This window comes from Dasypus novemcinctus, chromosome 12, assembly GCF_030445035.2.
Source record: "Dasypus novemcinctus isolate mDasNov1 chromosome 12, mDasNov1.1.hap2, whole genome shotgun sequence".
NCBI lineage: Eukaryota > Metazoa > Chordata > Mammalia > Cingulata > Dasypodidae > Dasypus > Dasypus novemcinctus.
The window spans coordinates 35,313,363-35,339,947 of NC_080684.1; the positions used below are offsets into that span (position 1 = coordinate 35,313,363).

The 26,585-nt window shown below is 41.6% G+C and overlaps 1 protein-coding gene across 2 annotated transcripts; it reads right to left on the minus strand.

Moving 5' to 3' along the window:
* Positions 1-19,373: 19,373 nt before the first annotated feature.
* LOC101444357 (thiol S-methyltransferase TMT1A) lies at positions 19,374-26,136 on the minus strand. Of its 2 annotated transcripts, XM_023587448.3 has the most exons (4): positions 26,012-26,136; positions 25,322-25,821; positions 22,571-22,667; positions 20,534-20,710 (listed from the first exon to the last, which is right to left on the minus strand). In XM_023587448.3, exons 2-4 carry the CDS (start codon positions 25,817-25,819, stop codon positions 20,673-20,675), a joined length of 633 nt encoding a protein of 210 aa, XP_023443216.2. In that variant the 5' UTR covers positions 25,820-25,821; positions 26,012-26,136; the 3' UTR covers positions 20,534-20,672. The 2 variants fall into 2 exon arrangements, with proteins under 2 accessions (XP_071074996.1, XP_023443216.2); XM_071218895.1 differs by lacking the exon at positions 22,571-22,667 and having other exon boundaries at positions 19,374-20,710.
* Positions 26,137-26,585: the final 449 nt, after the last annotated feature.

Sequence of the window (26,585 nt, forward strand, 5' to 3'; positions counted from 1 at the left end):
ATTCTGGCGGCAGGTCAAAGAATGAAAGTCGATAATGCTCTGCAGAGACACGAGAAAATGAGGGGTGATATTTAAAGGGTTTCAGAACAAGGACATTCCATAGCAGAGTTCCAGCTAGGGTCATGTGAAGCGTACTCCTAGGAAGGACATTTACCAAGGAGGCTTACAGCTTTGCGGAGGTTATAGTTTACAAGAACATCTATACATTGTCTTCCCTCTGGGGAAGGTTGCTACCTTTAATTTATGTTTAGTTCATACAGGCAGCTACATGCTGAAGATTTACCCCACACCAGCCTTTGCAGATTGACCCTGAAGGAGAGCTATTTTTATCCATACAGTGAGTTTAGGGAATAGCTCCAGGCCAAAGCATAGGGGCCTCTCTGATCCTTACTGCACATGCCTCTTGTCATGGGCTTGCTCTTCTGGCCCTAGGAATTCCCCCAGTTACATGGATCTAAATGTCTCCTCTTCCCTAGGAAACAATTTCCTCATAGTTCTGGCACGGAACTGTCTGTCCAGCAGCCAGCAGTCCCTTGCCCCAGGCAGCATGACTAATGGCTCTCCCACAGCATTCTGTAGGAGAATGTGGTAAGCTGCCTTCTACACAGAAGATAGCAAGTCCCTCATACCACCACCAGGCAGACTGGTCCAGACATGTGTGCTTCCAGTATGTGCACAAGGAAACTCTGCGCCAGCCAGATCCGGGTCCAGGGATCCGCACTGGGAGCACAGGCTGCCTGCACGCCAAGCTGGAGCGGGGAACCAGGAGGGTCCTAGGGCACCGTGGGGTCTTACTGCTTTTAAGTGGCCCTTTTCTTGGTTCAGCAATCACCCTGTTACTACAATCTTTTAACCATTTGTTGGAGCTTTTCGAAAGATGTTTCTGCTGATTAGAGCTTCTGTTGGGACGGAGCCTTGGAGTGTGTCATTCCACCATGTTGATTGGATGGGGTGCAAATATTTATTTTGATGGTCATGTTGTCCCACATTTGGCTAGTGGGAGCCCCATCAAAATGTGTCATTTTGGCTTGTTCCTTTCATTCTTTGAACACTTCCCTTATATCTTGGCACAACAAGTTATTCCAAGAACCTGTATACTCCCTCTCCCAGCCCTGTTATCAGCAGCCCTCATTCATTTTAGTGCAGAATGGTATTGAAAAACCACGATCTGGACACTAGAGGTTATTGGAGTGACATTCTTTTGGGCCCTTTCAGAAGCCTAGTTTCAGACTTATATCTGTGTCTGTGTCTGTGTACCTATAGCTATACCTATTTCTACTTTGATTCCTGTCAATAGCTATATTAAAAACCATGAATTGACACTCATATCTCCAATTTTGATGCAAATTTCAGGGTTCGTTCTACTCTTCCCTTTTTCATATTTGTGATTCTCTTCTTTCACTGTGAGAAGTCTGGTTCCCATTATCTTAGATATATTTACTTATTTGCTATTCCAGAATACACAAAAAGTAGTTTCACAAATTGTAACTCATACCTTTGTGGAAAAAAGGCCTATTAACAGGAGTTAAATATTATTTATAGTTCTTTTCATCTGGAGGCATTTAGTCAAAATACTGTGTTCAAAAGTCACTTGGAATGAAACATATGTCCATACAAATACTTGTACATTTGAGCTTTTTTTTTACCTTTTCTAAACTTTATTTTTTATTATTTATTTATTTATTCACACCCCCCCCCCATTGTCTGCTCTCTGTGTCCATTCACTGTGTGTTCTTCTGTGTCCGCTTGTATTCTTGTCAGTGGCACTGGGAATCTGTGTCTCCTTTTGTTGTATCATCTTTCTGTGTCAGCTCTCCGTGTGTGTGGTGCCACTCCTGGGCAGGCTGCGCTTTTTTTGCACGGGGCAGCTCTCCTTATGGGGTGCACTCCTTGAGTGTGGGGCTCCCCTATGTGGGGGACACCCCTGCATGGCACGGCACTCCTTGTGCACATCAGCACTGTGCATGGTCCAGCTCACTGCTCAGGTCAGGAGGCCCTGGGTTTGAACCCTGGACCTTCCATGTGGTAGGCAGGCACCCTATCAGTTGAGCCAAATCTGCTTCCCCTAAACTTTATTTTTAGAGAAGTTTTAGACTACAGAAATGTTACGTTGAAAATATAGGGAGGGAAGCAGATTTGGCTCAAAAGATAGAGCATCCACCTATCCGCCTACTATATAGGAGGTCCAGGTTCAAACCCAGGGCCTCCTGATCCATGCGGTGAGCTGGCCCACACACGGTGCTGACGCACGTAAGGAGTGCCGTGCCACGTAGGGGTGTCCCCCACATAGGGGAGCCCCATGTGCAAGGAGTGCACCCACAAGGAGAGCCACACCACATGAAAAAAGCACAGCCTGCCCAGGAGTATTGCCACATTCATGGAGAGCTGATGCAGCAAGATGATGCAACAAAAAGAGACTGGTGCCACTGACAAGAGTACGAGCAGACACAGAAGAACACACAGTGAATGGACACAGAGAGCAGACAATGAGGAGTGGGGTGGAAAGGGGAAGGGGAGAGAAATAAATAAAAAATCTTAAAAAAAAAAAAAAGAAAATATAGGGGATTGTCAAATACCCAACCCTCTCACATTTCCCCCTTTTAATAGCATCTTATATTAGTGTGGTACATTTGTTACAATTGATGAACAAATATTGAAGCATTGCTACTGATCATGGACTGTAGTTTACATTATAGTTTGTACTTTGCATTGTACAATTTTATAGGTTTTGACAAAATGTGTAATGTCCTGTACCCATCATTGCAATACCATGGAGAACAATTCCACTGCCCCATGTTCCACCTGTTATTCTCTCCCCCTTCCCTCACAGCCTCTGGTAACACTCTCTTTATATTAATAGAGTTCTTCTGTTACCATAATAATAATTCTATTTTGGTCCATGGTTGCATTCCCCCCTTATATTTACATTCCTCAATCTTGATGACTTTGGGATTGTGATGCCCATTTTGCTTCAGATTGAGAGGGGGCTTAGATCTTATGGGACAGATGGAAGGAACTGTCTTGCTTGCAGACCAAAGATTTAAGTCTCTGGGACATGTATTTATTGGGTAGAAAAACCCCTTTTATTATAAATAAATTATAAATGAGTCTAACTCTGTTACATTGGGGAAATACATTATTGTATATTCCAAGGTAAGGCCCACTGACAGGCTGCTGATTTCATGGGGTTGTGTGCCTTGCCTAGAGTGTCCCCTCAGGAGCACCCCTGTTTGAGGCTTTGATTACTGTGGCAGTTAGCGAGATCCCCCTGAGATGTACATAAGCATAACCTCTGGAAAGGCCTCCTGGCCCACTTTGAAATCTCTTAGCCATAAAAACTCTTTGTATTGAATATCTCTCCCTTTTGGTCAAGGTCTTTTTTTCAAATGCATTTCTAATTGGTGCTTGGTAATAATCTCTTCGCACCAGGGAGGCTTATCCCTGGAGGTCATATCCCACATTGGGGTGAGGGGTGGGGGAGGTTATGAGTTTATATGCTGAGTTTAACTTAGAGAGAGGCCACGTTGAGTGACAAAGAGGTTTTCAGAAGGTAGCTCTTACGTAATTCTTGCAATTTTACAAGAATAAGGTTCTTAAGTATAAGCATTAATATCAAGGGTTTGACATATTGGTCTGTCTTCTTATATTAGGCACTACCTATGTACCCTAGAGTGTCTTGCCATTCTATCAGAGAATGTAACAGGGCCCCCCAGGATGGGAGTTTAATATTTTCTTGGTTATTATGTGGATTTCACTGATATAACAGCCCATGACCACATGAACACATTCATTTTTCGTAGAGGCATGCCCCATGTATTAGTCAGAGTTCTCTAGGGCAACAGAACTTGCAGGAGATATCTGTAAGTAGAATGAGATTTTATAAAATTGTCTCATGCACCTGTGGGGATGCACGAGTCTAGATGCTGTAGGGCAGGCTACAAACCATGTGCTCTAATGAAGTTCCTTGATGAGTTCCCCAGGAGATGCTGACTGTCTAAAATAGAGCTGGAAATTCTCTCTCTGAATGCTAAAATCACTTCCCTTTTTTTTTTTTAGCTTTATTTTGTACATTTAATAATTGAGAATGTAAACAATTAAAAACTAAAAAGAAAACACAGTTGAATAAAAACATATTTCTCAATTAAATGTATTAGATACCTATAATTTTTTTAAAATTATACAATATGTTATACAATATATTTGGCTCATAGTAATGCAGTCATACAGTATCTGTCCTTTTGTGTCTGGCTTTCTCACTTCCCCTTTTAAGGCCTTTACCTGATTGGATGAGACATCACTCACTACTGATGGCAACCGCCTCATTGGTTGTAGATATAACTAGCATCTATGCAATCAACTCACTGATGATTAAAGTTCATGAAATGCCCCTGTATTACAGTTAGCCCAGTGCTTGCTTGACCAAACAACTGGACACCTTTACCCAGTCCAGTGGACACATTAGCCTAACGATCATACCTCAGATGCACCCCTCTCCACACATCACCCCACCACCTGCACCCTTCACCAGTGATCCTCCCCTATCATAGTTAGAACTTTTCTGTAACCTAAAACGTGTTCAAAAACAAAGTCAATAGAGCAGATGTACATCACTATTGCAGGGTGGTGGGAAAAGTGGAGAAGCATGAGAAAAATACAATTGGTGTGACCTATGGACTGTGATTAACAGCAAAACTCTAATTTTGCATCAATGCCAAAGATGTTCTGTGTTGGTAATGGGGGGATATGGAAAAAGTTTGGAACTAGATAGCAGTGATCATTGCACAATATTGGGAATGTACTTAATGCCACTGAACCATACACTTTCAAATGAAAAACTTTTGTTGTATATATTTTGCTATAATTTTAAAAATAAGCAGATATATATGTATTTTCTTATTTCCGCCCATCTTTTTTCACAGAGACTGTGGCACACTATAGATTCAGTTTTGAGCTTAGCTTTCTCTACGTAACAGAATGAGGAAAGATCTCCAGGACATGATAAGGTATGACGCCCTGGAGATCTTTCCCCATTCTGTTTCACAGTTGCATTGTCCTCCACTGTGTGAATGTATCATAATTTATTCCACTGTTCTCCTATGCATGGACATCTCATGTTTCCAGTACTTTGAAATTACAAACAATGCTACAATGAATATCCTTGTGCATATGTATTTTCATATTGTCGAAGGCATATCTTCAGTAGAATAACTGGGCAAAATGTAAATGCAGGTGTCATTTTGTTACATATTGCCAAATTTCCCCACAGGTTTGTAACAGTTTGTTCTCCCCCCGCCCCCCCCCAGCAATATACAAAAGTGTCTGTTTTTCTGCAGCCTGCCAGAATGTATTGTCAAGCTTTTGAATTTTTTGCTAATCTTATCAGTGACATATGGTACCTCACAGTAGATTTAATTTGCATTTCTTGTATTGTAACTGAAAATGAACATATTTTCATATATTAAAAAGCCATTTATGGGAGGCAGATGTGGCTCAGGCGATTGGGCTTCCGCCTACCACATGGGAGGTCATAGGTTCAGTTCCCTGTGTCTCTTGGAGAGGCAAACTGGTGCAGTGGGTGGGCATGGTGATCTGACACAACAAAGATGATGCAACAAAAGAGACACAAAGAGGAAAGACAGTGAGAGACCCAACAAACCAGGGAGCTGAGGTGGCTCAAGTAATTGAGAGCCTCTCTTTATTGGGATGAGAGGTCCCATGTTCAGTTCCTGGTGCCTCCTAAAGAGAAGATGAGCATACACAGAGAGCATACAGCGACCCCAAACAATAAAGGGGGGGGATGAATAAATAAAATAAATCTTTAAAAAAACCCTGATATATAAAATTATCAGTTTTCACAATTTTAAAGTGTCTGAAAAGTTTGGAGAGGATTGAAAGAGATTTCCAGATTCATCATAAGACTCGGAGTCAAGGTGTCGTATGGGGAAGCCTCTAGAAATAGAAATAATTTTACCATGGAGAGATTTGTCAGAGACAGAGTCCAGTGAGTGAACTAACTTTCCTCTAAAATACAGGCTCATTTTCTTTTAGAAACTTAAATGTAGGGACATGAAATAGTTTGATATTATTGATGAATTCCAAAAAGAGATATTGGGTTATGTTTGTAAACTGATCTTTTCCTCTGGGCATATTAGATTATATTGGATTCATAGGTTTACTTGATTAAGTAATTATGTAAACCTCTTGTGCCAGTAGGCGTTGAGTCCCCGCCCTTTGGTGGGTGGGAACTCACAGATAAAAGGCATGGCAAAAGACAGAGTTGGGGTTTTTTTTGATGTTGGAGCTTTGATATTGGAGTTTGATGCTGAAACCTTAAGCTGGAGTCCCAGGAAGTCAGCACGCAGAGGAAAGAGAAGCAAGCCCCAGGAAGGGAGGGGCCCAGGAAGCCTGAACCCTCACAGACGTCAGCAGCCATCTTGCTCCCACACAAGAAAGTAGACTTTGGTGAGGGAAGTAACTTATGCTTTATGGCCTGGTATCTGTAGGCGCCTACCCCAAATAAATACCCTTCATAAAAACCAACCAATTTCTGGTGTTTTGCATCAGCACTCCTTTGGCTGACTAATACAGGACAGCATTTTGTCCCTTTGCATCCCTTATCCAATTCTTCCCACAACTATTCTGTCATTCCACACTGCTCTCACCATGGTTGTGTTAGACGAGTTTGACACCTCATTTAATGTCCCATTATTATTATGATATTTTTTGTTATTATTACATATTAGCCTTTTCTCTCTTTTCCTGCTTAGCTAATGTGGTAGGCAGAATAATAGCCCTCCGAAGATGTCTATGCCCTGTAAATATGTTATGTTACATGGCAAAGGGGAATTAAGTTTACAGAGGGAATTAAGGCTACTAATCAGCTGATTTTGAGATGGGGAGATTTTCCTGGATTATCTGTGTGGGCTCAGTGTCATCACAAATGAAAGAGAGGGGCAGGAGAGTCAGATAGGAGCCAGGAGAGAGTTTTGAAGATGCTATGTTGCTGTCTTTGAAGACTGAGGACAGGACCATGAGCCAAGAGATGAGGGCAGCCTCAAGAAACTGGAAAAAGTCCAGGGACTGGATTCTCCCCTAGAGCCTCCAGAGGAAACAGTCTTGCGGACACTTTGATTTTAGCCCAGTAAGACCCATTTTTTTTTTTTAAGATTATTTATTTATTTATTTATTTATTTATTTATTTATTTCTCTCCCCTCCACCTCCCACCAGTTGTCTGTTCTCTGTGTCTTTTTGCTGCATCTTGTTTCTTTGTCCGCTTCTGTCATTGTCAGCGGCATGGGAATCTGTGTTTCTTTTTGTTGTGTCATCTTGTTGTGTCAGTTCTCCGTGTGAGCGGCGCCATTCCTGGGCAGGCTGCACTTTCTTTTGCGCTGGGTGGCTCTCCTTGTGGGGCACATTCCTTGCGCGTGGGACTCCCCTCCGTGGGGGACACCCCTGCGTGGCACGGCACTCCTTGCGCGCATCAGCACTGCACATGGGCCAGCTCCACACGGGTCAAGGAGGCCCGGGGTTTGAACCGCGGACCTCCCATGTGGTAGATGGACTCCCTATCCACTGGGCCAAGTCCGTTTCCCCAGTAAGACCCATTTTGGATTTCTTACCTCTAGAACTGTAAAATAGCAAATTTTTTGTTTTATTTATTTATTTATATATTTTGTTCAACTTGAAAGCAGTTACTGTTTATTAACTGACTACATACAAAAAATAATCATGGTAGACATGTAATTTCATACTTGTATAAGCCTCTTGATCTGGTCTTCCCTATTGCCAGCATCTCCCCCTTCTACAAAATGGGTGGTCTTTGTTGATTCATTTCGTCTTGGGGAGAAGATAATTTGAAGGGGCATAGGAAGTTGTTTGTTTCTTTGAAGTGTTTCCCAGCAGTATAGAGTTCATGAATCAGCTCCTCCATGCAGATGTTGCCATATTTACTAAGAGATAATGCAATCTAAGAATTACCTGTCAAGGCAGATTCTAAGTTTCTTATTGATTTTTGCTGTAACCATCTTATAGATCAGTTCATTCACCAACTTCAGGTGTGGATACCATTATGCAATATATGATTGCACGATCAGCAGCATGTTAACTGAGGCTTTTTTGGGCATAAAAAATGGTGCCATTACCTTATACAGAAATTAACAAAATGAATCAAGGACCTAAATATAAAAACAACAACCATAAAACTCCTAGAAGAAAATGTAGGAAAATATCTTCAAGATCTAGTCGTAGGGAAGCAGATGTGGCTCAATTGATAGAGCATCCACTTACCATATAGGAGGTCCAGAGTTCAAACCCAGGGCCTCCTGGCCTGTGTGGTGAGCTGGCCCATTCACAGTGCTGCCTCATGCAATGAGTGCCCTGCCATGCAGGGATGCCCCCCGCATAGGGGTGCCCCACGTGCAAGGAGTGTGCCCCTCAAGGAGAACTGCCCTGCATGAAAAGTGTAGCCTGCCCAGGAGTGACGTCACATACACGGAGAGCTGACGCAGCAGGATGATGCAACAAAAAGAGACAGATTCCTGGTGTCGCCAAAAATGCAAGCAGACACAGAAGAACCCACAGCAAATGGACACGAGAGCAGACAATGGTGGGGGAAAGGGGAGAGAAATAAATAAAATAAATCTTAAAAAATAAAAAACTGGTGGAAGGGAAGGGGAAACTTAAAAATATTTTTTTCTAAAAAAAAAGATCTTGTGGTAGACGGTAGTTTCTTAAACCTTACACCCAAAGCATGAGCAATAAAAGGAAAAATAGATAAATGGGGTCTCCTCAAAGTTCAATGCTTTTGCACCTCAAAGGACGTTGTCAAAAGGGTGAAAAGGCAGCTAACTCAATGGGAGAAAATATTCACCAATCACATATCTGATAAGGGTTTAAAATCCATGATATATAAGGAGGTCAAACAACTCAACAACAAAAAACAAACTACCTGATTAAAAAACAGGCAAAAAGACTTGAAAAGACAACTGTCCAAAGAAGAAATACAAACGGTGAAGAAACACATGAAAAGATGTTCAGTATCACTAGCAATTAGGGAAATGCAATTCAAAACCAGAATGAGATATCACTTCACACCTATTAGAATGGCTGCTAGTAAAAAGTTGAAAAATTATAAATGTTGGAGAGGATGTAGAGATATAGGAATGCTTATTCACTGTTGGTGGGAGTGTAGAATGGTACAGCCGCTGTGGAGGACTGTTTGGCAGTTCCTAAGGAAGTTGAATATGGATGTGCCATGGGACCCAGCAATACCATTGCTAGGTATATACCCAGCAGAACTGGGCACAGTAACACAAATAGATACCTGCACACTGATGTTCATTGTAGCATTATTCACAATAGCTAAAAGTTGGAAACAACCCAGGTGTCTATCAACTGATGAATGGATAAATAAATTGTGTGGCGTATACACATGATGGAATATTATGCAGCAGTAAGAAGAAATGAAGTCATGAAACATGACAACATGGGTGAACCTGAGGACATTACGTTGAGTGCCGCAAGTCAGACACAAAAGGCTAGATACTGTATGAGCGTGCTTTTATGAACTAACTATATTATGTGAAATATAAATATATTATGTGGGAAGCAGACTTGGTCCATTGGTTAGGGCATCCACCTACCACATGGGAGGTCCACAGTTCAAATCCTGGGCCTCCTTGACCCATGTGGAGCTGGCCCATGTGCAGTGCTGATGCGCACAAGGAGTGCCCTGCCATGCTGGGGTGTCCCCGCGTAGGGGAGCCCCACGTGCAAGGAGTGCGCCCCTTAAGGAGAGCCACCCAGCATGAAAGAAAGTGCAGCCTGCCCAGGAATGGTGCTGCACACACGGAGAGCTGACACAGCAAGATGACGCAACAAAGAGAAATACAGATTCCTGTGCTGCTGACAACGACAGAAGTGGACAAAGAAGAACACGCATCAGATGGACACAGAGAACAGACAACCAGGGGGAGGGGGAGGGAAGGGGAGAGAAATAAATAAATAAATCTTTAAAAAATATATATATATATTATGTGAAATATAAATATGGGTAAATTTGTATCTATAAGACAATTTTCCTTTGAAGTTGAATAAATGTAGGTTAGTACTACAAAATGTTAATATCAGACCAAAAAAAAAACCAAAACCCCAACATTATACTAAGTGAAGTAGACCAGATGCAGAATACTACTTATTATATGATTCCATTTATATAAAATATAAATCAATTTATGAAGATGAAATTAGATAAGTGGCTATGTAGGGCTGGGGAAGGACTGCTAAGGGGTGTGGAGTCTTTCTTTGTGGAGTAATGAAATTGTTCTAAAATTTTTGAGATGATGAATGTACAACATTGTGATTATACTAAAAGCTATTGATCATATACTTTGGATAGATCATATGCTTTGTGACTATATCTCAATAAAATTGCTTAATGAACTGATAAATAATTGTACAAGAATAGTCAGATATAGCTGCTATGTACAGCAGGGGAGACAGATTGAGTGGTAAAGAATTTTCTTTGTTTTTTGTGTATTATTATTATTGAAATAAAATGCTCTGTTGAAGTGAGGATTGAAGTGAGGAATACACAACTCTGTGATTATAACAGGTACCATAGGTTGTACACTTTCGGTGAATTGTATGTTTTGTTAATGTGTTTCAGTAAAATTGATTTGTTTAAAAAGAAAAGGTGTCTTTAAAGATTGGTGAAGACAAACTCTAACACTTTCAGGACCTTTGGGCTCACGCTTTTGATCCCTGTGGCCGTGAGGACAAGTACCAATTTGGGTTCCACAGGTAATAGACGTTGCCAGCTCTTTTTGCCATCCTAGCTGTTTGAATCTCAATTCTGTACATCTGCCCCTACTCCTTGTGATAGTGCTTAGCTTTTTCACAGATAAACTTCCTCTTTGCCTTTCAAGGCATCATTTGGGCAAACTTCTTTCTCAGGCTCTTCTTGATCTTCAATTCTGCAAAATTCCTTTGCTTTTTCTTATGGGTTTCTGGCACAACAGGAACATTCTTTTTTCCCCTCTTTGATGCCCTCCATGGTTCTAGCCAGAAAAGAGAAAATTTGTGTTGTTTTAAGCCACTGAATTTCCGGTAATTTGTAATAGCAGCAAAGGGAAAGTAATACAGTTGGTATGTTCTCAGCATTCTCCTACATGGACAGTCTGCCCTGCAGGATAGGACAGGCTGGAAATGTAAAATTGGGAATCACGAGCCTGTTGTGTTATCACAAAGCAAAGTCTGTAGTATTGAACAGGACTAAGGAGGAAAGTCTTGGAAGATAGCTAAGAAGGATGAGATGGAGCAGCTGGAGCGGGTCAAGAAAACTCAAGGGAGAATGGTGCCCCAGAAGCCATATGGGGGTAGAAGAACTCCTCGAGGAGGCCCAGAACCAGATATTACAGAACTCATACACACGATGAAGCGTTTCGATATGAAAAGCAGGGAATTCGTGGTGACTTTGTGGAGGATAGTTTCAGATGGAGAGGCAAGCCCAATTTTAAAGGATGAAGGAATGGGAAGTGAGGAAATATATTTGATACTTTTAAAGAGAATTGGGGGAAGCGGACTTGGCCCAATGGATGGGGCATCCGCCTACCACATGGGAGGTCCGCGGTTCAAACCCCGAGCCTCCTTGACCCGTGTGGAGCTAGCCCATGCGCAGTGCTGATGTGCGCAAGGAGTGCCGTGCCACGCAGGGGTGTCCCCCGCATAGGGGAGCCCCACGCACAAGGAGTGTGCCCCGTAAGGAGAGCCGCCCAGCGCGAAAGAAAGTGCAGCCTGCCCAGGATTGGCGCTGCGCACACGGAGAGCTGACACAACAAGATGACACTACAAAAAGAGACACAGATTCCCGTGCCGCTGATAAGGATAGAAGCGGTCACAGAACACACAGCAAATGGACACAGAGAGCGGACAACTGGTGTGGGGGGGGAGGCGAGAGAAATAAATAAAAAATAAATCTTAAAAAAAAAATAGAGAATTGGTAGTGAAGGAGGAAGAGAAGGCAGCAATGTGAGAGGAAAGTAAAGCTATGTTTATTTTTTATTTTTTTTTAAGATTTATTTTTAAAAAATTTATTTCTCTCTCCACCCCGCCCCAGTTGTCTGCTCTCTGTGTCCATTCAGTGTGTGTTCTTCTGTGACGGCTTCTATCCTTCAGCAGCACTGGGTATCTGTGTTTCTTCTTTGTTATTGTTGCGTCATCTTGCTTCGTCAGCTTTCCGTGTGCGGCGCCATTCCTGGGCAGGCTGCACTTTCTTTCGCGCTGGGCGGCTCTCCTTATGGGGCGCACTCCTTGTGCGTGGGGCTCCCCTACGCGGGGGACACCCCTGCGTGGCATGGCATTCCTTGCGCGCATCAGCACTGCGCATGGGCCAGCTCCACACGGGTCAAGGAAGCCCGGGATTTGAACCGCGGACCTCCCATGTGGTAGGCGGACGCCCTAACCACTGGGCCAAGTCCGCTTCCCATGTTGTTTTTTTTTAGGTGTTGTTTTATTTCTTTGTTTATTTTTTCTGGAGGAAAGTGTGGGGAATTTTAGGATGTTTGAACTCAGGGAAAGGAATTATTGGACAGGGAAACAATGAAGATGCAAAAAAAGTGTATTTTGGCACAAGAAAAACTTGGAAGAGATGGAACCAGAGCCCAGGGCAGACCTTGCAGAGCTTGAGAGGAAACCTCATTCTTAGGTCAGGAGAAAGAATCCCATCCTGCCGAATGGCTCTTAATTTTTTTCTTCTGGTGAACTGAGCGGTGACGTCCTCTGCTGAGAGGGGGAGGTATGGAAATGAGGCTGACTGACTTGAGTGTGCTAAAGGTTTGGCCTTTGTGGCAGCTGAGGGGAAATGAGGGGAAATGAAAGATCTCTAAGCAGCACTGAAAGTCTCTTTCATCCTTTCCTCTGAGAGCAGGAACAGAAGCAGCAAATGGTTGGGATCATTTGTGCATTTCACAAAAACTGAGTGCTGTGAATACAAAGATGAGTTCAGACAAGTGCCTTGTCCTCAAGAAGCTTGCAGTCAAGTAGGGGAGACAGGTGAGCAGATCAACATCTAGAGCACACTGAGGAGGTGAGAGGACAGAGACAAACTGGAGAATTAAGGCAGGCTTTTGGAGAAGGTAACTGACTTCTGGGCTATTTCTGAGAATTTTAGGTTGAGGGAGGGTAGGCATCTTCAGGGCCGAGAGCACAGCTTGTGGAAATGTGTGGAACCTGGGGCTGAGGGTGGAGGAGGGAGGTGAGGTGTGGAGGACAGAGCTACAGAGCCTGTGGAGTCAGATCACCAGGCCTGGCATTTTAACTGGAGGTTTTGAACTTGTATCTGAAAGCTATGAGAAGCCCTTGAAGGATTTCTGGTCGAGAGTGCATTTGATGAGGTTCTGGTAAGGGCATGGAGGACAGGTTGGAGCAGTTGTATGTTATTTTGTTGTTGTTGTTTTCAGTTGTTTCTTTATAAAATTTTTCTCAGGAACCCAGAAGACTTTAAAGCCTACCCAGCATCTGAAGGGAACAAAATAAAGGTACCATAGAAAAAATATGGGCTGACAGATTAACCATTTGTTAATAGTCCACTTTTTCCAATGTTTCTTTCCATTGAAAAATTTGGGGCAGATAGGGTTGGATGTGTTGGGAAGCAGTTTGGTATGCAACATCACTTATCTTTATTAATATATATTTAAAATACTGCATTGTAGCCTTTGCTTTTTTAACAAAAAGCTTTTTAGATTTCACTATTTCCAAGCTTTGGTGGACAATAAAATAAAAAAGGCTCTTCTTCTGGGATCAGAGTTAATAATCTGTTCCCATAACCTGAGAGGTGAGATAGAATTTGAACCAGGTGCTGCTTCTTTTACAGTCCTAATGCTGGCTGCTTCTCTTGATAGGTAAAACGGGAACTGAGATTAGAGGGATTTAGAGAATCATGCCTGTGTCTACAAGCCCTCTGTGACGAGGTTATTTGCAGCAACTGAAGCAAGCACGTCTCATGAGGGTGCCGAACTGACTTTAGTTAGGTGCAAAACTGAGGGCTTTGTCAATTATTTTATATGGGAGATTTCTTTAAAAATATACCAAATCTTCAGAAAACATTATAGTGTGTAATAGTCCAGATTATGGAAATTCTACAGATTGGAAATCCATAGAAGTAAAAATACCTTTTCTGATGGAAAAATAAATTTCATTCTGCTACTCTTACTAAGGCTTAAGGAGGTGGGCCTTGACCACAGCCAGGGACTGTGCAAAAATGCTGCTGTGTTCATCACTCGCAGTTTAGTCACTTACAAAGCACCTTTTGCATTTTCATCTCATTTCATCCTCATAACAATCCTAGCAGATGAAAGTGGTATTATCCTCCTTCACTACGTGAATACAATGTTGAGATTCCGATATTCAGATTCAACAGTCCTGATCTAAACCCCATGTTTTTTCCACTGGGCCACAAAGCTGGGAAAAGGGCTGAGGAGTCTGTTGACAAATGGCCCTAAATGCAGAGATGAGCAACTTAAATTCAATCATGTGATGAGTATGGGCTTTCATAATTCTGAGTTGTGGGAATGGCCAAAATTAAGTTTATTTAAGGAAGATTGTCTTTATTCTGGAAATTGTGAGTATGATGGCGGGGGTGTTTAAAGGCACGGAGGCCAGTCTGGAGCATGTTCTGGTGTGAGAGACCCTGGTTTGGATCAGGGTCTTGTTCCTGCTGAGGAAGTCACTTCTTTGTACCCCAGGAAAGTTGTTTATTGAACTGCTATTCTTGCCATGCTATATTGATGGGAAGAATTGGGTGAAGGAAGGACAAAGAAGGTTGAGTCAATTGCAAAAGGAGTATTTTTCTGCTGTTGAATCAGTCCGTATAGCTTCCCTTCATCTTAGAGCTGCTTTCCTGTTATATGCTTTGAGCGGTCAGGGAATAATAATGGGTAAGTTCTTCCATTAAATGGTTTGTCATTCTAGCCCTTCCCCAGTCAAACTATACCTATGGTTGTCCTGGCATTAGGTCCCAGACTAAAGTGATGGTTGTGAAAACGAAGTAAAAGGGACAAACTAGCAGATATGCAGAGGAAGAGGCAGGATTCCATGAGTCAGTAAATACTTTTTTTTTTTTTTTCCCTTACTGGGGCTGGGGATCCCGGTACTCATACATGGGAAACCACTGACCTACACCCACTCCCCAGTAAATACTTTTTGAGCAGCTGTGTTGTATTAATTAAGCACTGTGCTTGTCCTATGGAAAAGGGTGAAAAGATCGGTGATGTGAAATCACACCGTCGGGTATTAATGAGCAAGTGCTAAGAGATTTCTTGAAAAGGAAGTTTCTTGGAATAGTCCGAAAAGGCTTTGTAGAAAGGGCATCCCTTTATCTAATCCTGAAGAGCAGGGGAGTAGTCACAGGTAGTGAAGCTGGAAAGTGCTACTTGTTTAGGGAAGGCAGTTGTAAATTCTGTTTTTGACATGTTAAATTCTAAATATCAAAGGATTGGCAAGATGTGAGGTTCAGGAATCTTTTTCAAGCAGGTGTTTGACTTAAAACGCAAGAGTAGAAGAAACGCTTAAGGGATTGAATGTAGAAAATACAGTGGAGATAGAAGAATTTTTTTTTAAAGATTATTTATTTATTTATATATTAATTTCTCCCCCCCGCCCCCGCCGGTTGTCTGTTCTCTCTATTTGCTGCGTGGTCTTTGTCTGCTTCTATTGTTGTCAGCGGCACTAGAAGAATCTTGAGATACCAATCCTGATGAAATGGTGGTGGTAGGAGGAGACAGGGTTACCGAGGCCTCGGATTCAGAAGATAACCCTGCAGTGTGATGGGGAGAGTCTAGCCTTCAGAGTGGGGTGAACCACGTCTGAACACTGGCGTGGTCAGTCACTGGGTGGCCCTGGGCAAGTGGCATAAACTCCACGCATTCATTTTCTTATTTGTCAGGTGGAAATAATTATACCTGCCATGTAGTTACTCGCACTATATGACATAGATGTATAAAAAGTTAGTGCCTGGCATAAAGAAGGCACTTAATAAATGGAAACTTTTTATTCTTGAATAACTGTTAGAATTATAGAATAAAAGGATCATTCCAAGGAGAAGGCCAACATCAGTGTCAGAGACATTTTAAAAACTGGCAAGGATGCAGCCTGAAGTAAGACTTTTGGGCCTGAATGATTGTTTACTTTTAAGAATGGTAAATTCTGAATGGTAATTTTACTAATTTATATGCATGTTCTCATGTACTTCTCTACAGGTTCCTGAATAGTTTCCTTTTGAAACAAAATCTCTGGCTTGATCTTCATATTACTATTTCTTTTATATTACTGTGTTTTTAACTAAACTTTAAATTGGGACTGTTGGCCTTTCTGTGTTCATTTCCTGTGCCTTCAACTAGTATGGCCTTTGCCCCCGATTTTCTGGTACCAATGCTAGCCCTCGATTCCACGGTTCAACCGAGAATTCTAGTTGTTCTTTAAGGTAGCCCAAGTGTTTTTGGTTTTAGATCTTGAGATAAGGTGACACTTACTGAACATTTCCTTTGCTTTTGTTGACATTAGTCCTCTATGATTCAGTACACTTTCAGTTGCCTTAACGGATAAACAAGAATTGAATTTCAGTTATGTTCAGTTCTTTGTTTTCCAAAGCAGTGCCAAAGGGAAAGGTTTAAGTTAGGGTCAAGAATACAAAAGGAACTATTATGCAATGTTTACTTCACTTTCTATTCAAGTATGAAATATGTAGGAATTCAGGCAAGAGTCTTAAAATATTAGAATACTTATGAAAGCATATTTTATGACATAATTATAAGAGAATTTTAAAAGTGTTTTTTGTCAGTTATTAAAATAGGTGCTGGGCTCACTTGGCCCAGAGTCTTAACAAAGGAAGAAAGAAGCTAATAGAAATAACAGCCATCCCGAACTGCTCTTCAGGCTCTGGTGCGCAGCCTGCCTTCTTTCGCCTACTTCCTGAGTACGCCATATTCCCTCCTTTCCTTTGGCCTTGGCGGCTCAGGTGTCGTTTCTTCAAGGAAGCCTCTGACTCCCCGACCTCACTCCCTGTAGGTCACATTTTATTCTCCTCGAACCCTGTGCTTCTCCCTCATAGATAGTGTTGTGGTTTGAAGCTGTATGCATCCCAGAAAAAACATATTCTCAAACCGAATCCATTTTTGTGTGTGTCAACCCAATGTAAGCAGGATCTTTTGATGAGGCTACTTTTGTTCAGGTGTGACCCACGGCATTCAGGAAGGCACTTAATCCTGTTACTGGAGTCCTTTATAAACAAAACAAATACCGAGAGCCAGAGGGAAAGCCGCCAAAGCAAGAAGCTCAAATCAGCAGCACCAGGAAAAGAAAGGAGAGGCCAGCCGCCTCTGCCATTTTGCCTTGCCGTGGGACAGAGGGGCCAAGGGTGGCTGGCAGCCAGTCTTCAGAAGAAAGCATCGCCTTGATGATGCCTTGATTTGGACATTTTCTTGGTCTCAAACTGTAAGCTAATAAATTCCCATAGTTTAAGCCAACCCATTTCATGGTGTGTGCTTTAGGCAGCCTAGGCAACTAAAACGGAGCATTTATCACGTCTGTGTGCTCAGTGAGGGCAGGGACAGTGTCTGGCTTATTTGGGGCCAAGCACCAGAACAGATCGCACAGTAGGCACTCAATAAATATTTGTTGAATGAAGTCAGCATTTACCAAGTGCCAAGTGCATCATTTCATTTGCTCCTCACAATAAAACCTCGAGGTATTAAGAGATATTATTCCCACTGACAGATGAGGAAACTGACGAGAGTAGTAACTTGCCCAAGGTCACACAGTCATCAAATAACAGAGGTAGGACTTGACCTCGGTCACTTTGAAGCAAAGCTAGTGTTTCATTTTGTCTTATATTTTCCCTGTTGTATGCAGTTATCCCACCGAAAGGCCAGTATTCTAAGCACTTTTCTATGTGATCTTCCACAGGAAAGCAGACAGAGGATTTGGTTAAAATCCAGGAATGAGTTTATGATGGGCATTTGTTGCATGCCTTCCCTTCTCCCATTCACAGGCTTTGTTTTCATTTGGAGAATGTACAGCTCTTTTTCCCTTAGTTTACAGGGTGTGGGTGGGCTCAGCCCTATAATGAAGCACGGTGATCTCGACTTGGGCCAGTAGATATATTTCATCCTTTCCTACCACAGTGTGTTTGGCTCAAGGATGGACTTGTGACCCAGTGTGGGCAATCAGAGCCGGCGAGACTCAACTCAGGACTTTGGAGTTTTTGCAAAAGCAGACTTACTCTTTTTCACTATCCTTGGACTCCAGAGGCTTGTAAGTTGGAGCTACTGTCACCAACTTACCACCTAATAGGCAATAGCAAGGAGGGCAGACCTGACCCTAGAGACTTTCTGGCTCCTGATGACATTATCTGAGTCCTGCTCAAGCTGTGATTGATACTTTCTGCCCCTCTGCTTTTCACTAGTTTGAGCCAATATCCTTTTTATGCTTAAGCCAGTTTGAGCTGGGAGTTCAGTCGCTTACAATCAAAGGAATCCTAATCAACACAGGACCTAAAAGATACTGGGCAGGTTTTTGGTTTTTCTTTTTTTTTTTTGGCCTGACAAGGAAAGCAGTTAGACGGTAATATGACAGCAGTAATTAATGTCAGAGCAGATTTTGTGTTTTGGGGAATCAGGACTTCCAAAACTTGCTCAGCCATTTGTGGAAGGTAAGAAACTCCATTTATTTATTCCCTACACCTCAATTTTCTCTAAACAAAGTGAGGATAATATTTGTCACACCACTTAAACAGGGAATTGAGAAGAAAATGCTTAGTATTTGTACTTCAGTACGCCTTACCTTCCAGCAATGATAACATTTCACTACAGCAACCTGTGGCTTTTCGTATTTCTCAGTCCCTAGACTGACCTAACAAATGGTGCGGTGGGTAGATGTAAAAGGTTCCTACTTCGGGGAGATGGCAGAGGGAAGACGTTCATGTTCTAAGGCTCGGGAGGCCTCAGATGAGCATCCCAACCTCACCTCAAAAAAACTGTACGGCAGGGATTAGGATCAGGAAGTCGTTAGAGGAACAGGGAGCTTCCTTTCTTTCTGCTCTGTGGATTTCACAAATGGGGTCTTGACGTTTTAAAAACCAGTCTGATCCTTCTAAGATTGCTTTTTACACTTTTTTTTTAGGTATTGGGGCCGAGGATTGAACCTGGGACCTTGTATGTGGGAAGCCGGTGCTCAGTCACTGAGCCACACTAGCTTTTTAAAATATCTGTGTTTATATTTTCCCAGTTTGAGAAAGAAAAATCTATATGTTCAAATAGCTTAATTTTCCACAACCAAGTAAAGGCCTTCCAGACATTAAGAAAAATGAAACCAAGCCACCTAAGAAATAAGTCTTTTTATTTCCATTACTGAAATAAATTTCCATTACTCAAATAAACTTATTGATTGGTTTGATATTTAAAAGAGTATCTTTGCAAAGCCATCTCAGAAAAAAAATAGTAACTTTATTAAAATATGTACGTACTGTTGTGGAAAATCCTGTTCTTAAATCCTCTGACTCACCAAACTAATCCTTGTTTTCAAAGCACCTGTGATGATTTTCACAGGTTTCCACAGTAGCAAAGAACAGGGAAATCATCTTGGGACAAAGAGGAATTTGATCAGAATAATCCAAAAAATACTTATCTACTTCCTTATAGACTCACAGATTACCTGGTATTTAGGGGCTTTTACATAGTGTACCTAATTATACAAGGTGATCCAAATTTCAATCAGCTGTATCCTTGCCAAGTCTACTGCATTCAGCAAAATATTTGCTAGATAATAAAATGAACCCCAAATTTTAATTTCCTCAAATAGTTTTATAGATATAGTACAGTACCAAGTAAAATTTTCATCCAAAGAATTGAGACCCTGAATGCAGGACACAAACTTTGGTGGAATACTGGAATAAAAGAAAAAGTTGGGCAGGATTGGGTATGGCTTCTGGTACATTAATTCTGAGTCAGCCCAAAGACACTAAGAATGACAAATAAATTCAGATTCCTTTTTGAGAAAGTTCGTGTTTAGACATGGATTTTCAATTATTTCCATATTCAGTTTGTGAGTTAAGATCTTGTCCTTTCAAAGAATCTTTTGAGTAATTTAACTGTTTATTAGCACTAAGCTTTCAAAGAGGTGGTGAACATAAAATCTGTTGGATAACAATTTAAATAAGACAATTGGAAAAAGTCTGAAGTGACTGAATAAGGTTTGGGGATAAAGGTAGACTTCAATGGTGAAAGCCCACTGTTTCCTTTTAAGGGAAAGTTAAAAGCTTTAAAAAAAAATGCTTTGGAAAGCGATAGCAAATGGCTTATAGAATTTAACAGAAACTTTTAAGGATGAAATTCAACTTTTTCCAAAAGTTCCCTTCTCTCAATTAGTATTTAAAATGTAACTCTGAATGGCAATTATGCAGCTCTCTACTTCCACTCCGTGCTATTTCACAGCATATCCGAAGATGTGAGGGCGCACCAACTCCCAGGACAGCGGGGCCTGCAGGTGCTGCAGCTGCAGCTTAGAAAAGCTGGCCTGCTCCAAGGCCTTCCAGCTCTCTCTGGTCAGGTTGCACCCATCAAACAGAAGTTGCCAGGCAGGATCCAGGACCTGTTGCCAGAAGTAATTCCAAGTCGAAGGCTCAGCTGCTACATGCTCCATGAAATAAAAAGCCCCTCCCTGAGAAAGAAAACCATTTCAGGCATCTTTAGTTTTGGGAAAACAGGTTTACCAGATCATTTACACTTCACTTTTCAGTGGTCCCCCAGCCAGTTCTAAACAAGTATGTTCATGAGAAGACAGTGACATGGATAAATCACGACTTACCAAGACACCATTTTGGTCAATAGTTCATCCTATGTCAAATTTTACACAGAGCTTCCAATCTATGGTCAGTTTAAAGCAATTAAATCTATATATTCTGATCATAAAAGTAATGCATAACAATAGCTAAAACTTAAAACATTAACTGCATACTAGATGCTGTCCCTAATGCTTATGACTATTTGACTCATTTAAGCCTCATAACAAATTTATTAGGTATTATTATCATCCCTATTTTTACAAATGAGGAAACTGAGTCACATAGAGAATAAGTAATTTGCCTAAGGTCATACACTTGTAAATGTCAGAACCAGACTTTGGACCAGAAGCTGGCAACAATGCTTCACCAAAATGTTTACTTTATAAAGTTTGGAAAATAGACAACAGTTTAAAAAAGAAAAACAATCAATTGCTATTCCATTACCTAGAAGATGACTACTGTTAAATTTTGTTGTGACTACTTTTATAGGAATATGTATATTTTCCTAAAATTGATGGTAATATACATTATGTTTTGAAACCTGCTTTATTTTACTTTTGTTTTTGATTATTAATCTTAAACATGATTTTTAAAAATCTTACACAATGTTTCACAGCACTAAAGGTACCATCTCTTATTTAACTATTCTTATTCAGGTTATTTCCAATTTTTCAGTGTTATACTGTTGCAATGAACCCCCTTATTCATAAGTCTATATGACCATGTTTAATTATTTCCAAATAAATAACTTGCTGAAAGATCTGTGCCCTTTTTTTTTTTTTTAATTGGTACTACAGATTGAACCTGGGACCTTGTACACGGAAAGCAGGCACTCAACCACCACTTGTGCCTTTTTAAAGCTTATGGTACATGTTGGTCAAATTGTCCTTTTGAAAATTGTATCAAATATACACTTAAACCAGCAATGGAGGAAAGTGCCATTTCCATATATCCTCATCAGCGTCATGTTTTTCCCCGATCTATGTCAAATTTGATGGGTAAAAAAAAATGATATTTCAAAAATATGCATATCTTCAATATTCTTAATAGGATCACATGTTTTACAAAGGCTTAATGGTTATTTGGATTTCTTCTTTTCTGATTTGTCTGTTTATATCCTTTTATCAGTTTTCTCATAGTGATGTTGGTTTTTTCCTTACTGATTAGTGAGGGCATTTATTATAATAGGACATGATACCCTACAAATATTTGTTCCCAGTCTGCTGTTTACCTTTCAATTAAAATTAACTTTTCCTTTTATGTTTTTTCAACCTTTTAATTCATCTGAAAGTTATTCTCATAACCTTTTTAAAAAAAAATTATTTTCTCATGAACTTTTTTTTTTTTTAGATAACGGGAGCTGGGGATTGAACATGGGACCTCAATGTCGGAAGCCAGCCCTTAACCACTGAGCCACATTGGCTTCCCTGAGTTGGTTATTGTTTGTTTTTATTTTTTTCAGGAGGCACTGGGAACCAAACCCAGGACCTGCCAGTTGGGAGGTGGGCACTCAACTGCTTGAGTCACATCCGCTTCCTCTCATAACCTTTTAAAAAAAAAGGTTATGAAAGTTGTTCTCAGGCTCTGCTTTGCAACCTGCGGGAGAACCACAGAGTTGGTGTGGAAGTCTGATTGCACACCAAGCACTGCCCTGAGACTGAATAATCATGTCGCATATTTTTGTGTCATTTATCACATTTATGTAAATGGTATGACTAATGAAAATGCAGATTCACCTGAAAACATTACACGAGGAGGTTGATGCTGCCATGTTACGTGGGTTAAGCTGTAGAGGTGCCTGTGAGTCATCTGGATGACTGCTGGATGTGCAGGCTGTGGGGTTAGAAGAGAGATGTGGGCTAGGCGTTAAGAATTGGAATTTGTGTATCCATGGAAACTGAAAACTTTGGGGGTGCGAGATTACACAAGGAGTGTAGTGAAGTGAGAGCCAAAAAAAAACCCGAGTGTTTCAGGGATGGACAGAGGAAGAACAGCCAACAAAGATGGCAGAAATTTTGAAGTCAGAGAGAGAAAAAAGGTCAAAGGACAAACATTCTGAGCAGTTATAAGAACATTTGCAATTAGTGAACCCAGACGTGGATGAGGATTGTGGTTAATAATACAAATACATGGATGTTCTTCTATGAACTAGAACACATGTAAGTCACTATTGCAAAGGGGTAAGAAGATGGTGATGAATGGGAAAAGACAATTAATGTAACTTTTGCATTATAGTTAAGAGCAATATTGTAATATTAAGCATCAGTGTCAAAGAAGGTACTATATCAACTCTAAGCGTCAATAATAAGGGGGTGTGGGATATTTTCTTTTGGACTAAGGGAAATGTTGGAAGGTTTACTGGGGCGATGTCTGGACAATTCTGTGATGAAAATGAGAGCCATTGATTTTACACTTTGGGTGGATTATACAAGGTATGGGACCGTATAACACAGTGAACCATGTGGTGGAAGGTGGACTGTGGTTAACAGGACAAATATGAGAGTGTTCTCATGAACTCTAACAAATGTACAATACTAATACATGGTGTTAATAATAAGGGGTTATGGAAAAAATATACCAGGTGTACTCTATGGACCACAGTTAGTGGTTATAGTCTGATCATGTTCTTTCCTAATCTGTAACAGTTGTTCCATAACAATGTAATGCGGTGGTGGCGGGGTCATGTATGAGAATTCTGCATATTATGCATGATTGCTTTGTAAACTCACAACTTCTCTAATAAAAATAACAAAAAAAATTTACATTAAGAAGAGTCGCACCTACTAGCTGTGTGACTCTGGGCAAGTTTCTTAATTTGGCTGAATCTGTTTCTTCATCCCAATGCAAAGATAAAATCTGCTTCAAAGGATTGTTGTAAGAGTTAATGAGAATGTAATAAAGCTCCTGGTAATTATCCAGCCTTGAGTGGGTGCTTGCGGGAGCTAAAGAAGCATGCTCAAGAATGTGATACCCTTAAGAGTAAAATGAGATCATTGTGCCATGAGATGGGGATAATAATTAATAACCTTAAGGAGGTGTTGTAACGCTGTAAGGAAAACTTTTACTAACTCCGCCCAGTCTTAGGACACAGGACACAAGAACACAGCCATTGGGGTATTACGAATCAGTTCCTTTTTCATTTACTGCTTTGATGTTTGCTCTCCTTGAGGCAGACGGGGTTATATTCTTGCCTCTAACCCCTGTCTCTAAATTCCTTTCCTCCTGGGGGACTTCCTCTATTAAAAAATAAAACTGGGGGTTACTATTTCCCTAGAAGTAAATGCAAATGTAAAAAATACCTACATTTTATGTGTGTTCTATTCTGTTCAGAATAAAACTATTTTAAACTAGTTTTTTAAATAATAAAGATAATACATCAGAATTAAGTACAGATGTAAAACATTTCAAATAACATGAAAAAGTATAAAATGAGGAGTCATTCCCCCCTATATCCAGTCCCAGTCCCTAGAGGTAACAACCTAATAGTTTCTTGTCTGTCATTCCCTTTGACATATATTTATACACACACACACATATCCTCCCCTCCTCCCACAAATGGGATTACACTCTACATAATATTCTCTGCCTTGATTGCTTTTTTTTACATTTGGCATTATCTCTTGGGATTTTTCATATGAGTGTATATAACCTTTCTTCATTCTTTTTAATAGCTGCACAGCATTCTGTGAAACCGTGTGACCATTTTCTCAAAGAGACTTGTTTGGACATGTAAGCTATTTCCAATTTCTGGTATTACAAATATTGCTGCAGTAAATATCTTTGCATATGGAAGCCTTTTGCACATTTGTGCCTTGTGGCTGTAGGATAAGTTCCTAAAAGTGTAGTTGCTGGATAAGAGTGTGTACACTTTGAAATTTGATATTGTCAAGACACTTGGGGGATATCTGTTCCCAAACTCAAACACCATAGTGTTCTTAAAAGTCTCTTAAATTTAATAGTAAAAATAGTATCTTGCTTTACTTTATAATTGCTAGTGAGGTTGAGCATTTTTATCATGGTTTTCTATTTTAAAATTTATATTTCTGTTCCTGTCCTTTGCCCATTTTTCTCTTTTGTTTTCTTATTGATTTATGTCGGCTTATTGATCTGATTGACCTGTGAAGTGTTTTAATATGAAGATACTAAGTTTGTCTATGAATCCTGACAATTTTTTTCTTAGGTTCCGGCACCAGGGGTTGAATGCAGGACCTCAAATGTGGGAAGCAGGCACTCAACCACTTGAGCCACATCTGCTCCCCAAGTTTGTTTGTGAACTTTACCTTTGTTAGTGGTGATTTTGTCCTGTGCGGAAGTTCTGCGTTTTCACGTGTTCAGAGCTACCAGTCTCTCCCTGTAGCTCCTTCCCGCCGTGGGGCTGGCAGTGCCTTCGCTAGTCTCGCCTGTCACTCTGGCGCGGGCTCTGCCTGAGCCGGCAGCGCTGCCCCGGGGACAGCGGCCGCTCCCCCCGGCTCCCGGCCCCCACTCACCGGCCGCAGCACCCTGCGCACCTCGCGCAGGAGCCGCTCCTGGCTCGCCACGGAGCACAGGACCAGGGTGCAGACCACCGCGTCCGCGGAGCCGTCGGCCACCTGCCGCAGGTCCTCGCCGGCGGCCACCACGAAGCGCTCCAGCTGCAGGTGCCGGTTCTCGGCGACGCTCTTGATCAGGAACTTCTCAAAGTTGGGGTTGGGGTCAACGCAGGTCACCCTGCATCCCGGCGGGTAGAACTGGAAATTGGCGCCGGTGCCGCAGCCCACCTCCAGCAGGGAGAGCCTCCCGGAGGGGCCCGCGAACTCCTGCAGGTTGCTGAAGAGCTCCCGCTTCTGGCTCGCCATCTGCTCGTTGTACGTCACCGTGAACCTCGTCATGAAGTAGGGGAACCATTTTTTGCATATCCAGGTCCACAAGCCCAGAAAGTCCAGTAGGTACACGGGGAATGCCAGGACGCCGATGGCCAGCCGGAGAACGAAGATAGTAAACGCCATCTCTCCAGAGGAAAAAACAGAGCAACAGTTAGAGAGCCGACGCCTTTAATTGCTCAAGTTAGGCTTCTGGCCGCGCTCCAGAGCCAATCAGCTGCTGAGGATGAAGAACTGGCTGTGCCGGTTCAAGCGCACCCACTGGCAAGAGGCCTGTTTGGCCCAGTTAATAGACACTTGGCAAAAGTTGTCTCATACCTTAGTTTCTAGAAGCAAAATGAAAAAGTTCTCAGCTTGTCCGTGGAAGGAAAGTTGATTACAGTCTCTTACTCCAAATCCGTTCCTGCTTCTCCTCCGCTGGGTTTGGAGCTGTTCCTGTTCCTGCTGTATGCAGCGTGCATCACACCCCCACCCTGCTCCCCCTGATGGTTACAGAGAAAACAGATCGGTGGGTGGAGCCTGGAGGAACTGCCTAGAAGCCGGCCGCCAAGGCCCAGTATCACATAAAAACAACAAACCTCATCCTACGCCCACTCTGTCCCCATGCCTCTTTTTTGCAATTTTTAAATTTTTTTAATTGTTAAAAGGAAATGACAGTGTATGCCTCCCTGGTCACAGACAACAAGAATTCTCCTTTTTTTGCATTCCAGCCTGAGCCTCTCCTACTTTCTAACTCAACAACAAGATCATTTTTTAAAGCACTGTGTTTGGCTGGCCCGTCTTTCAGGTCAGGTCTTAACCTTCAAACTGTGCCCAACTAATACATTACTCAGCTAATTTAGATAAAAACAGCCCAGATATTTACATTTGGGAGCCTAAAGTATTCAGAAAA

Coding starts and splice junctions, on each gene's coding strand:
- LOC101444357 (XM_071218895.1), bottom strand. CDS start 25,819: ATGGCGTTTACTATCTTCGTTCTCCGGCTGGCCATCGGCGTCCTGGCA. Junction 20,711..25,321: donor TGCGCAGGGTGCTGCGGCCG/GTGAGTGGGGGC, acceptor TTTCTTTCTCAG/GGAGGGGCTTTTTATTTCAT.